This window comes from Andrena cerasifolii, chromosome 7, assembly GCF_050908995.1.
Source record: "Andrena cerasifolii isolate SP2316 chromosome 7, iyAndCera1_principal, whole genome shotgun sequence".
Lineage (NCBI taxonomy): Eukaryota > Metazoa > Arthropoda > Insecta > Hymenoptera > Andrenidae > Andrena > Andrena cerasifolii.
This window is the reverse complement of record NC_135124.1, coordinates 15,732,863-15,747,360: the sequence shown is the minus strand read 5'-3', so window position 1 is coordinate 15,747,360 and position 14,498 is coordinate 15,732,863. Positions and strand designations below refer to the sequence as shown.

General features: G+C 46.7%; 1 protein-coding gene across 2 annotated transcripts in view; it reads left to right on the top strand.

Annotated features, from left to right (window-relative positions):
• Window positions 1-1,109: 1,109 nt before the first annotated feature.
• LOC143371823 (1-phosphatidylinositol 4,5-bisphosphate phosphodiesterase epsilon-1) overlaps window positions 1,110-14,498 on the top strand; it is a 29,983-nt gene continuing 16,594 nt past the window's right edge. Inside the window, exons 1-6 of one of the 2 annotated variants that reach the window (XM_076817464.1) lie at window positions 1,110-1,440; window positions 1,958-2,103; window positions 4,075-4,270; window positions 8,197-8,409; window positions 9,157-9,384; window positions 11,803-12,260. In XM_076817464.1, the coding sequence (XP_076673579.1) occupies window positions 2,081-2,103; window positions 4,075-4,270; window positions 8,197-8,409; window positions 9,157-9,384; window positions 11,803-12,260 (1,118 nt within the window). In that variant the 5' untranslated portion in view covers window positions 1,110-1,440; window positions 1,958-2,080. The remainder of the gene's footprint in view (window positions 1,441-1,957; window positions 2,104-4,074; window positions 4,271-8,196; window positions 8,410-9,156; window positions 9,385-11,802; window positions 12,261-14,498) is intronic. The other variant, XM_076817463.1, reaches the window with a different exon arrangement.

Genomic DNA, 14,498 nt, shown 5'->3' with positions numbered 1-14,498 from the left:
TATCCATTTACTTAATTTAGTTAATAGTTCGTTCCAGACGGCTTCGGAGGGATCCAGAGACGCGGAGGATCGCGCAGTTCCATCTACCGGGCGTCCTTATTTTTCCATTGATTTAAAGAGCGGATTTTGTCGAGACATAAATAATTGCTTCGCTTTTAAACAATGCGGAGAGAATCAGGAATAATTTCATCGGCGGTTCGCGATGAGAGAGCGGATCGAGTCATTCCATTTGCACCGTGGCTTGCAATCGAATTTAGAATAGCGAGTCGCTCGGTTCTAACGAGCTTCCCAGGCTTGGGCCGCGATATGTTTTATTCGAGGCGAGGCGTAGGTAGCTGGTGATTACGAATTGCTTTAATAACAGCGGGATTCGCGTTACGCGCGCGACCGAACGCGTCGAATTGCAAGGCAGCTAGCTCCTCTTGTCGCCACAAATGGACGCCACTCGCGGATTTCCCGGATCCTCTCGTGCACGCCTATTATGCCCGTACACGGGCTCCCTCGACGAGCCCCGCCAATCTTAATTATTTTCGGCGGAACTGGGGCAGATTTAACATCGCCCGCATGCTTCGAATAACACTTTAATACGCGCGCTTTCTTCCTACCGCCCTCGAACTGTGCCGCTCGCAGGGAAAAAGGGAAGGAAAAACCGAATTCCAGTTGCGCCAGTAACCGTAACCGTTCCGTTTAATGACGCCCGGCGCGGCCGCGCGCGCTGCAATTTCGCATGATTTCGCGCGACGGAATGTTGTATAATGGCCAACGAGTAATATATGCCGGAAGCATTCGAGGAATGTGATGCGTTGAATTATGCGGTATAATATTGAAAGAAGGGAGCGCTTCGGATACTTAGCCGTTACTTGTGACTTGATAAAGAGGGAGGGTACGTAAGGGTGTTTATGAAGAGTTCAAACTTCACCCCTGTCGATCAAGAAACGATCAAGAAAAATCGGCATTTATGTCTCAGCGAGCCTCGCGACAAAGGAAACATTAATTCGATGGAGCGGGGCCTCGGGCTGATCCCATCGCGAGTAACTTTTCGCGGGGTGACGGGGGGGATGGGATAGCAGGCGGCGATATTAAAGTCGGCGGTGAAATGTTTAATCAGAGCTGGAGAAGCGGCCGCAGCCGCAGCCGCCTCGGAGCTCTGAGGAGCTGGAGGATCTGCACAAGCTGCTGCACTTCCCCGAGGAGGTGGCACTCAGGTTGACGGAGGCCGAGTACCAGCTGTTCTACCAGGTACCGCCGCAGGAGTACCTGCGGCACGTGTCGCAGGACCAGACAACCCAGGGAACACTCGTCAGGCCGCCCCCGTCGCCGAGCCGCAGCTGCAGCACTCCCAGCACCGCCAACAGCTCGACCCAGACCGAGGAAGAGTCCAACTGGCCTGTCCCCAACCTCTTCTCCTCCGTTCAGACGCTCATCAATCGATTTAATGAGGTAATCTCGCGGTATTCTTTCATCGATCCGTAGACAAACGCTCGCAAGTAGTTTGCAAAACATGGGGGTGATGATTTCGCTTTAAGAATTTCAGTGGCGCGAGAGCTTTTGATAAATGACTTTTCAAGACAGGCTATTCAGAGGGTTTCGCTTAACTCGCCCTTGGCAAATATTTTGGGACACTGGGAGAATACTTTTGATTAATCGGAATACCTTAATCTTGCGTGACTAACGGGATCGGAAGCTTCTACAATGCGCTAGTGTAGGCGAAAAAGGGAAAACCTCGGGCGGCGACGGGACTCGGACTCGCCATTTGCGGGTCCTCTGCGTCCTGGCCAGTCGTGTTACCAATTCATCCAAAGCCGACTACCCGAGGTTACTCTTTTCCGAACTCTACGTATACGCAAACTAACGGGGCGCCACCTATGTGCCAATCGTACCATAAGCCATTCCCAAACGCTGAGTGCCTACACTAGTTATGATTTGAAACGTAAGGGGACTTTCTGTGTTTAATCAGGTGAGCTCATGGGTCACCCACACGATAACCAGCGGCGCGACGATAGAAGAAAGGCAAGCTGTGTTGTCCTGCATCCTGCGAGTTGCTCAGACCTGCTGGAACACTGGCAACTTTAACTCAGCCATGGAGATCATCGCTGGTCTTAAGTGAGTATTTTTGCAACTGTTTGTCTGATATTTTACGATGCAAGCGTTTCGAAATAGTTCAGTTTTACTCTTGAATCGAAATCAACTATTCTGTCAAGAATACTGAGAGCTCATCCCCGGAACAGACATGGGTGTAGGTAAAATTCTGCGGTACATGTCGTTGAACATAAGTAACATTAAGTATATAACAGAGGCTCTTCGCAGAAAGAGCTCCGCTCCACTTTCTCCGCGATGTTATAGCGCCAAGGTCTTAGTATAACGTCGTTAAACGGAATTGTGATCATTAGTCTCCACGATTCTATGGTCGAGAATTATATCTGAAATTAGTTTCTCGCAGCATTCAGAAGTAACGTTTCTCTTTCGCGGTGCTGGTATAATATTAATATTTGCCCTTTGATAATTACTTAATTACACTGCTCCCTCTAATTGAGCGTATTAATAACGCGTTTCAAGTCAAGAAAATTATACAGGCACATATTAATTCCCCGAATGTACTCTATTTTCTTTAAACAGAAAGCGAACGATATGGAACGCGTTGCTAGAATCGTAACCCTTAGAAGCTTGCTGGCCTTTAAATTATTATAAATAATCTGGCTTATCAGAACGGTGCATGGTTTCCATACCAAACATCTTTTTAAATCCCCAGCATCGGATGAGATAATTAGGTGTCCCCTTTTAGTCAGCAAGCCAGTACAAATAAAAATGTTTAAATGCCACGGCAAACGAGCTGCATAAACGCGCCCTACCTTTGATCACAGTTCCCCCTGTAAAAGCTTAAACATTTCTGTTCCCGCGGATGGATAAATTACACCGTTTCAAAGAGGGGTACGGCTGGAATCAATGGCATCAAACAGGATTGCTTTTGAATCGAATTATTCTTCTATCGCGTTGCTGAACGCGGAGCAAGGCCATCCGTTCGAAACCACGCACAAAAGATACTATCGATCGGCGCGCATATGTTTCAATGGAAAGACCATCGCTGGACACGCTTGGAAATAATCATCCCCCAGTAAGGTCGAGTCGTTGTCGAATCATTAGCCGTCTCCTGGATTCACCAGCATCTTCTCGTCCTTAAAACAGCCCCGAGCCATCCCGACAATCCCGCCACGGGGCTCGCCCTTGAGTGGCAGCCTTGCTTTGAAAACGGATGTTATGGGGATAAAGGAGTTTTTTATTACCGACATCGTAAAACTCGTCGGCCCTCGGCAGCCGGGAAGATAAAAGTTCGCGGCGGAGCATCCTCCCAGACGCGACCGTTGTCCTCGATGGCCCCTGTACTTACAATTTACCCTCCTGCGCCCATCCTCGCCGCTTCTGGGGGACTTTCAGTTTCGGCAACTATGCGATTAACCGAATAGTTGGGATTTCACGTGTATCGCGGCATCGTGGCCTACAACCTCACGGTTTAAACATCTTCGCGAAGGGTCTCGCGCGGCGGTACTCTTTAAAACGCGATATTACCGCTGGAACTCGTTGCGCGGATATCTACCATCGAATGGATATCCAGGTTTCAGCGTTATTAAGGGAACGTGTTCCCTTGCCAGTTTCCCCAACTTCGAGAGTCCTCCGAATTAACGAATTTTCAATCCACTTCGTTGTAGTAATTGCTGTGGTAATTAATATTCGATCTTATGTACAAGTGATGTACACGAAAGTCCTATCAAATATACTAACCGGTTTAATGCCATTTCGTCCACATAATTTATTAAAAATCAAAAACTGAAAAACCAGCCTACCAGCCCCGGTCTCCCCTAGAGACTACATATAAATATGAATCGCGGTCACCGTTCTTACTTTTACATTACCGGTTCGTATAAAGCAACAAGAGATAGAGTGGTAAGAAAATACCACAGCGGAGGAAGAGTTCTCGGTAGCCACATTAGGCCAGTTGATTTCGCGCCAGCGCAACCACGCGAGTCCCATCGAACTTTTATAACCCAGCACGGGGGGGTGGGGTGTTTCTGTTTCCAGATCCAACAAGCTGAAGCCCTTTTGGCACAGCGTGGACGAGCCGGTGCCAGTTCTGAAAAACCTCTCCACCGCCCTTCTGTCCTCCGAGTATGAATGCGCGCTCGCGCGCGCCCTCGCGATGCCGGAGTGTCCCGTGGTGCCGTTCTTCGGGGCGTTCCTCAGGGAGCTGCGAGAAGTCATCGCTTCCGAGTCGCAGGTAGACCCTTAAACCCCGCTCCCCCGTAACAACACGCCCCCGGCGATTGGCCACCTCGAGAACCTCGCGACAGACCTTGAAACCGTTTGCACAGACAGCTACGAGGAATCGCGACGACCGAGTCTGTGCCTGACGGCGAAGACGCGGCTCTACCCTTTACCGTGCCGCGTTCGTGCATCACAGATTGTAAAAACCGAACTTTGTGCCTGGTAAATTAGATTGGCAAACTCAGTTACTGGGAAACAAAGGCTCGCGAGTGCGTCTCGCTTCTCCGCTTCTTCCTGCCTTTGAAAACTCAGCAACTTTGAATTTGTATCGCTGTCGTGTAGTGGTGCGTGATGAGAGGCAGGGCGAATGTGACGCACAGCTACAGAGAGTCTCAATTCTACGTACACCTTTCGAGTTTGTTTGCGAGACTTACAGATTCTTAACAATTACGCGGTGAATGCGGGGGCCGTTTTCACATGTCCTAAATATCAAGCTACACGCGTCACTCGCTGTTAGTATTGTTTTTTAAACGATACGAGGATTCGATAATTAGCTGCGTGCAGAATTTAAAATCTTGGGAAGAGCCGAGTCGAAGAGGTAAAACTATTTTTACTACAAATTCGATAAAATTCATTAGGCGATTATAACAGTTTATTCAAAGAATAAAATTTAGCTTTCTCTTATTTTTACAAAGCCCCTTCGTTAGGGGTTGCCAGGGTCCGTTGGCCGCTCTCTAAGTGCGCCACTGTGCGTAACCAATTGGTCCCCATTACCAGGTGCCAAATGCACTGTCATTTCAAGCGAGAGCAGATTCACCAAAGTGCCTTAAGTGTTCAATTATAAAGTAGAAGCGACGCAAAGCTCCTGGCCGAATTCAGTCGCCATTAACGGACTCTGGTTGCAGCGTGGGCTCGGTTTGCTCGCCGACGATACGTCTCGCAGTATCCGAGGCCGAGAGTCAATAACGATCAGTGGTTTAAACATTGACACGTGACAACACAGACGGACCAGCCGCTTCCCTGTCACTTATTCAAACGTATCGGATGACGGTGGAGCGGGCAGGGGGATGGAGCGGCTGCGAGAGATCGGATGATCTTGTAGCGAGGTACACGTGCGATTTGGCGGGCAGCCAAGGAGGTTCCCTCGATAAAATCCGTACATTCTCGCCGCGTCTCTGGGCGAAAGCGTCGAACCGTGGAATACGAGCAGCGAACGGGGGCGAAAGGTTGCCCCGGAGATACGGCGGGAGAGCTACTCAAATTACCAACCCCTTTCCTTTCGTTTGACCACTTTAAAGACGAGAAAAAAAAACACGGCGATACGGGCTGGCAGGGGTTGAACCGTTGAAACCTGAGCATACGAGCACGCCTTTGGCGCGTGCTGTCTCCTCTGATCCTTTCTTCCCGCGATATTTCACGGACTGCCGTTCGACGGTTTCAACATCAGCGATCACGAAAGGGGAAAATGGCACTCGGAGCTCGAGATATTAAAACGCTGCGACACCCTCGAGGACGCTGTTTCTGGGATTGCCTGGAATTAGGGTGAAACAGAGGGAGGAGAAGATTATTTGGTGAGAACGATTGTTTACAGTGATTCTTTGATGGGGAAGGACTGGATCGATAGAAGAAGCTGTAGCGATAAGGTTAGGGGTTTCTATCGGCCTCCAGCAGCAATGATGGTTGTAGGCCGGCGGAAACTACTTGCTCTTGTTGCTAATGATCGTCGCCTTGGAGGACGCCGAGCTTCTAGACTCGCCACTCCCTTGAATACTTTAATGAGCAGCATTCACGCGAGACAGAGAGATTTGTTTCGCCGTTATGCACTTTCCACCATCACCCAGGGTATTCTTGTCCGCCGTTTCAATGATCTAAGCGCTTTAGAACGCCGCAACCATTAAGGGTGAATGATAAGTGACACGAAACTCGAAACTCCGGCGAACACATTGAAGAATATTACGCAAACACTCGCGCAACAGGCTCCCCCGTTCGTCCACCGTTCTCGTCATTCTATAATCGTTGAATCCTGGAGTGTAATGGGATTTATTCGCGTTAACGGAGACGAATTTCCATGGAGCCTTGGCGATATCGTATCGCGATTTGCATAACGCGTGAACACGAAAGAAAGAGCTCGACGGGCGCGCATCGGGGCGGGGAACGGGCCAGCACCCCCTTTCAGAATACTTTGCGTGGAAACGATGTCGCTGGATCTCGCCCACGCAGCGCACGAAACCGTAAAGTAGTTGAGCGAAACAGCGATAAGTTCGTCGCGCGATAAAGGCCGCCCCGTGCTAAAGCAGAGTGCCTGGTGGTTGGTACCACTGCGGGGGCGCGGTATCTTCCGGGCAGGTGGGCATTCTGCAATCCGATCCATTGCCCAGAACCGTGCTGCCACGTTTTTTTCTCTTCCTCTACCTCCCGGCACAGACTACGGGATAAAGCTCGGTCACGTCACGTTCCCTGTTACGAGGACGTAGACCTCTTTCGCGAGCCACCGAGCGATCCTTCCACCCTGCCCGAAGGCCGGAGAAAAATGGGCGGAACGCTTCGGAAAGGATCCTCGCAGAGAGACAATTGGGATTCGCTCGAAGCTACAGCTGAGCCTCGAAAGCGGGCTCCGTTGTATCGGATCACGTCTGAGGGAAACACAGGATGCTGTGGAATTGTTGGCGCAGGCTGGCGGCCGGGAGGAGATAGTACGTGAAGAAACTGTTTAGTCGACGATGCGCAGTGGAGTTTTGTCAAAAATACTTTTGCCCGTGTTATTGCTTTGGATTAGTGGTGGTGAAAAGAGGGGCTGTCACCCCTCGAGCTATCGCTTGAAATTATATCTTGAAATTTGTATCCTATTGATTGGACATCGACCAGAGTTATTGTAAATAATATTAGAATTATTATAAGTTAACTATGTGTTTCTTTCGGCAGCTACTGCAGCTTTGTATCGTAGAATTGTTAGGTTGCTTGTAGCGAGAAGAATTCTCAGTTTTTGGTATTTTATTAATGGAGAGTATTTAGGTGCTCAGCGCTCGCGACAGATTTCAACGCGTTTCCGACGACTTTCAAGTGATGGATTAGTTTTGGGGATAGATTTGTCGTTTAGGTTGGCGAGACAGTAAGAGCCACCCCAATGTGTCTGTTATCGATTTCAATGAAACTTTGCTCGTTTATAAGGGCAATATTAAGAGAGACTCTTTTCTTTATTTCCCACGATTCGACATCGAAGTGCAAGTACCGCGAAAGTTTCACCCTACCGCGATGCCATTCTGGAAATTACTGGAGATACAAGAAGCGTTCTCGGATAAAAAGTTTCGTGGTTCTTTAGTGTAAGAGAGGAAAAACAGGGATGAAAAATTGCGACTCTGCTTTCCCTACCTCTTTTAAGCAATTACAAAGTTTCTTGATATCTGAGTGCTATTTATTAAGAGCAACCGCAGCGCAGGCTCATTTCACCGTGGTGTTAATAATTAATACATTGGCTAATCTTCTTTTCCTGCGATTTTTATTGTGCTTGAAAATTCTGGCGCAATCGTGACGTAGTTCACGAAACAGTTACCTTTATCGACGATCGGAGTGCGAACGATTATTGTGATCATAAAAGGTAACCACCCTCGGAATGGAACGCTAAGCATTAATGGGTCAAACGGATGAAATTTCGAGCGACGTGCAGCACATAGAAACTCCATTTCAAGCTGCATTTTTTCTAAGGACCTTATAAAAATCTTCAGTAATAATTGTCACCAAAAATACCAATGACTTTAAAATTAAAACTTAAAACTCCGCGACACTGAAACGCAAATCCTTGCAGACTTCTCAGGCACTCGTTTCTATCAAGCTTGAAGCTACGAATCTGAAGACTCGAAATATTGAAACTTAAAAATGGAAGGAGACCAGCCGGCAGCAAATGATTTACCTAAAAATTTCGTTCCTTTGCCCGATTCTCAGCAGGAGGGCAAGGAGAAGCGCGAGTCGCCGCGCAGCAAGGATGCCGATTCCGAGAACGTGCCGTCCCCAGGGCACGCCGCGAAGATCGACGCCGATAGTAACCCGGAATCGTCCCCGGGATGTAACTCGAGAAGTAGTTCCTTAAAGAAGCAGGAGTCCACCCCCATCCGTGATGCAACTTCTGTCCTCGAGGAGGTCGCCGAATACCATAAGGTAAAATAAGTTCCTTGATCGTCGCGTGACAGGAGACGCCGTCAACTTGCATCGCGCGCATTTAAACTACGCCAAAGTAACTTCATCTTTCACTGCTCCACTTCGACTTCGATTACTTAACGAGCCCATCAACGTGCTCGAGTAATCAGGCAATAATTACGAAGAAATGCATCGCGAAATAATGGAATGTACTTTAGAAGACGTCTGTCTTACAAGTCGCGACAAATTGAGCTCGCATCGTTCCCTCCGAGTCTACCGCGGCACGCGTAGATACGTGATTGCTAATTCAGCGTCGACGAGGGCACTCGTATTTGTAGATTGAAGAGCTGAACGTAGAACGGAATTCACTGAAATTAGATTCGTCAGACTGTACTTTTACAAATTGAGGGTTGCCCCCTTTCGTTTGAAACGATCCTGGACCTGTCTCCGTGGGAAAAATGTCTCAGCCGTAGGGAAATGCTCATACAGCGCGAACCTTTCGAAAGAAATTTGAATTTGAAATAGCCCGCGACTCTTTAAGCATAAAAGCTCGCAGAAATGAGGCGCTACTATCGGGGGGGAGTCACTTAGGTAAAAGTCTAATTGATGACTTAGAGGACTTTGGAGGAGTGTGAATGGTTTATTCAGGGGCAAACAGAAACAGAGTTTCCTTGGTTCGAATTTCCCCAGGAGCTGCATGAAAATTCATGCGCCGTGCAGCCGAGATGTTTCGAGGTGTTCATGGTCGAGTCGTGTTTCCTGTTACAGCATCGACACGCCCGTGGCAGGGACGCGACGACAGGTTCCCTTCATCGCACGCTGAGCATTCATACGACCGCCATCGAGCAGACCTACATGGTCGAGGAATGCGACGAGAATGATTACCACCTCGATCTCGATTCCTACAAACCCGTGCAGCCGCTTACGCACGACCACGGGGTCGCGTTGTTCCCGGTCGCGGCCCCCCACACAGGAATGGACCTACATCTTCTGCAGGTGAAGATTCAATAAAGAAAAGTAGATTAATCAGTGTCGCATTTATTTCCTTCCTTCCTTCTTCAGTGTCACCTGCGCTTTTGTTATACAGATTGGAATCGGTGCATGATTGTAATGAGATTTGGTTCGTTACTTTGTTAACCAGCATGGATTATTTATATTTTAGATGCACGTTGTTAGAGAATGCAAGCATGAACTAAATAATCGCATGTGTGTGGGCAATACTTTGTTTAATAATTGAGAAGGTTAAACAAACATGGTACTGCAGCCAGTGAATTGCAGTGCGACTGAGTGTCACTGGAGATGTACAGAGTTTGAAAAAGAGAGAGATTTAGACGAAGGAAAGAATTAAATGGAAAAATGAGGAGCGCATAGTCAAACATTTTTCGTTTGAAGTTAACCTAGTTTAATTACAAACAGTACGACAGAGTGTAAGCAAAACTAGCGTCAAAGGGATGCGCATATTCCTCCAATACCTCGCACACAGTTGTTGTCAAACATACCAATTAAAGCTGCAAGATATACGGTGCAATAGTAGCGGATTAAACTCCTAAGTAGTACAAGTCAGCGCTTGGTCAGCCGCCGGGGGCAGAAGTGATCGCGCGGTCAGCGTTCCAGCAATTTATTCGCGTCACGTTCATCCCAGTTTATGCGAAAAACAGCTGCAGCAGGGACTTTGAAAAGGTTTTGGGCATAAAGACCCGCGACCTTACCACCGGACGATTTCGAAATATTAATATTCCAGCGTCCGGCTATTTTTCTAGTTGCTGGACGTAGCGTGGTATCGAGGTAAAAGGGATCGTCGGTGTAATTTCCCCGCGCTTGAAAAGGATTTCAAAGGGGCCAGCTTCGCCGTGCTGCCTCGGCTGTATTACGTAGAAATTCGCCAGAAGGGGAGGGTGGGATCGAGAGGTAGAGAAAGAGAGGGATGCAAAGATCTAGAAGTAATAGGGGAGGGAAGCAGTCAGAAATGAAAAGGATTAAAGGTGGAAGACGTTGGGGGTTGAGGCTGGCGAGGCGAAACCGGGTCATCCTTTCGAAGAAAGTGTCTTTTTATTAATTGGCTGCGTTAATAGGGCTCGCGGAAGGGTGGGACCGGGCGTCTTATCACACACAATGCTCGGATAGGTCTTCGATATTTAAAAAGTAGAATAACAGAGTGGTAAAAAAAATGGGTTACTTTTTCGTAACATCGAACGTATTTTTTTCCATCTCACCTATTGCCAAGTAGGTACTCGTACATTGAACGCTTACTACTTTAGTAAGGTACTTCCATCTTCTATGATCTTCGATCCTATCGACCACTTCCCTATCTTCAGAGATACTAAAATAATAATTAGAACACTCCGCAAAGAAACTATGTACACCCCTCCGCCTTATATTCTCCAAAAAGGTCCCGTCACCCTAGAACTATTAACCCTGGGCGCTAAACGCTTGCAGTAGTTAAAATTTAATCGTTAACCCATCCGTAGCTATTCCCCGCTGCGCAACGCCTATCAGCATCACCAGCAGCCGTCTCTCACGCTGACATTAATGCACCGGGTTGCATTATTGACTCTTGCATAACGCCAAGTTGCCTTTATCGTTTCGCAACGCTGGTCCACGCGCTGCTCGCCGGAGGCGGAACGGTAAAAGGCTACTAAAACGTATGTAAAGCAAACGTAGCGGCTTGGCATCCATCGCTGACGGACCCCTATCCCGTCGTAAATTAACGCGACCGCGTCCCGGGCGAAGATAAATAATTTCGCCCCCTCCCCCTCGCGCGCAACGCTTTCGCAAGTGTCCACGCGGGGGCTGCACTCAGGGCCGACCGCGTAAAAGCTGCTCTAAGTGCATTAGAGGTTCCATCCGTGTTGTAAACATGGGCGGCCGCGGTGCGACTCGGTGCACCGCAATTCAACGAGTACCGCTGAAACGATCTTAATAACACGGCGATTACGGTCAGCGAGATCACGCGGCCAGACTTTCGCGACGATTCCTGCCAGTTTCATTGCCCTGCTTCCAGCTAGGGATTAAATCTTTAATGAACTTTGAACGCGCGGTTTAGCTGTGGCTTGCGGAGACGCGAGTCCTCGCGGAGGATTGTAAAAGGGGAATACAGAAGATGATAGAAGAACGGATAAGTGAATAATCTTCAATCGTTAGGGGTAGAAATTTTAGAGTAATCCAGTGATTGACCACACTACTTGCATCTTATTATTGAACGCAGAAATGTTATACCGCTCTCTAATTCGACAAATTCTTTTGTCCAAGTACATAGTTGAAACTGTGAACGTTCGCATCTTAGTATTTATATCTCATAGATTAAATGGTCCCCTAGAATAAGCTAGTGTTGCCAAGATAATTCGTAAATCATAGTTTATGATATATCGTCTACGTTTGAATGTGGTTTAGTAACAGCGAAGTTTCTTGTGCCAGGTGCTGCATCATGGCACAACCCTGGTGCACTGGGATGGCGAGGGGGGCACCACGAGGACGGCCTTGGTGTTCGCGCGAGTGGATCGCGCTTGTGGGACCTTCGTCTGGGAGAAACCGCCCTGGAGCCCCTTAAAGACCGCTCAGATCGGCGGCACGGTCTCCACGGAGTTCTCGCTGACTGCCAATCCGGAGGTTCCCTTGCCACCTGGCATACTGGGCCGGTACACGGCGCAGCAGTCCGAGTGCTCGTCTGTGACGCTCGACGAGGGATTCCTCGACCTGAGCTCCGTCAAAGAGGTGATGATCGGCTGCTGCGATCGGGACAGAGAAGCTGACCTGAGAAGCATCTGCAAGAGGTACGGTCTGCCTGGCTCAGACTCGTGCATCGGCCTCATGTACGGCTCAAGCCTGCCGGACAATCGACTGATCTTTCTACTTTGCCCCCCAGCGCTCAGCAAGTAAGTAGAAAGATCCACCATTTCCCCAACATCTGCGCTGTAACGTTTAGCGACTGGTAATATGGATTCTACTGTTTGGCTTTGCTTATAATGATTAAACAGGGATGCATATAATAAATCAAATTTGCCGGGCGTGGCGGAATCGTACAAGTAACGGGTAAAAGTGTTAATAGCGGTGGATGTAAAGTAGAGTTTGGTCGTTAAAGCTTGGAGCGCATTCTCGATGCTATTTTGCAAAGTGATTTCTTTGGTATAAGAAAATCAAAGTGAAAAGTATTATGGTTCTTTTTATTGGAGAATATTTGCATTTTGTAGGGAGTATTGATTTATTAGGTTTGAGAAATGGGATTTCGTTAATTTTTAGAGGAAAGTTATTGGAAGAGAATTTTTTTCTGTTACCACAAAGTTAGCGTAGAATTAATGAATTTAATAAATAGGATATAAATAGAGACATCCAATGTACGTATTAATTACTGATAGATAATACTGAAGATATTTAAATGCGAATGTATAATATTCCTCAAACAACGTTCTGTTCGTTAATAAATGTCAAAGCCGAGCATAATTTACCGAAGCTATTCTGATTTAACGGCTTTGGACTTCCATTGGCTCGAATAATTGACGTTCATGTATTGTGGATACTATTTATCGATCTGGATGTCCAGATAGTAATCTGGACTGACAATTCCGTTAATGAAACCGAATTCGTCGCAGTTGCATGTATATCATTATCACATATGCATTTCTGTCCCAAGTAAGCAGAAACCCTTCCCACAAAATTATAAATTTGTGCTTTTATATTCGACGCGCAGGAATAATTTATATTCAACCAAGCGCAAACTCCACAAGAACAACTCCTAAAAAACTGTGTAGGGTAAAGCAACCAGTAATTGACCGCATGCCAGTGAATGACCATTAAGTAAAGAAATGTCAATTATAAATTTAAACATTATTATATGCTTATAAGTGGAATGTAGTTGCACTTTTAATATCCTATATTTTTAGTTACGCGTATTAAGCAAACATTAATAAGTACGATTCTTATTAAAAGTATGCACTCATTTGCTGGGCTTCTACACGTTTTGCATTTTATAATTGTTTTTTTTTAAATTACGATAAGAATAAGTAATTATTTTAATAGAAATTTGAAGAAAAATAAATTTAAATGCAATTCCAACAGTTGTTTTGTTGTTATACATAAATATATTCAAGTATTAATCTCAAAGGCCCATAGATTCAACAATTCGGTTATTCACTGGTTGGTTTACCCTAGGTAAAACAGACGAAAGAAAAATGAACGCGAAAACGTTGAAGTATATACATCCCCCTTAAAATTTGTCGGCAAGCATCGTATGACAGGCGAGTAATACCGCAAGGATATGTCTCAGTTACCCGTAAACCATGTACACAACCGGTACAATTATGATTTAACAGTCCCGCGCCCAATTTTATTCTACCGAGTTGCGCGAGAGATGAAACTGTTCGCTGTTTCTATTGCGTATTCCGCGAGATGCAGGAGGAAATTTACAGAACAGAACGATCTTTCTGGTAGCGTCAGAAGCATCTCTGAAACCCGGCGCTAACAAGAGCCCTGCAAGAGTGTTACCTCTGAAATATCCCCGAGTCGTATGTACCTATCTTTTAAAATACCCTCGAGAACAGCGACGCTGGCGGAAGTAATTCCGAAGCATCTCATCCGGTGTCCCTCTCCATTCGAATGTCTTTGAGTCACGGCTTATGAAACATTCTGGAAAACATTCACGGCGGGGATTTGTGATATACCATGCCTACTTGGAATGCTTGATGGCGAGGTGGCGATCCGCTTCACAGGAGCTTCATACGGAATCATTAAAGCCCCGGGTCGCTTATGGAGTCGGTGGTAATTTGTCAATCTAATATTACTTTGGTACGTTCCCGGTACGCAATTATTCAGCTTTGATATTTTTCGGACCGTCCTCTAAATCTTACACCACGATTCCACGATTTTCATTTTGTTATTTGATACTTCCCGGGAGCCTAAGAAATTAATTTCATTTTCTATTTGCCAGTCAGACGACTGTATCTAACAGGTTTCTATTTTATTTATTGTAACAGCGCGAGGAGATATTCCGAGTTGATGAAATATTTTAAGATCGATTCAAATTCAGATATTTCAAGTTTAATTCGCGCATCAGTTAGGGGGCCATGGTCTGCTGCCTCTTAAATGCGAAAGAATGGAATAGAGATTAAAAAAAAAAC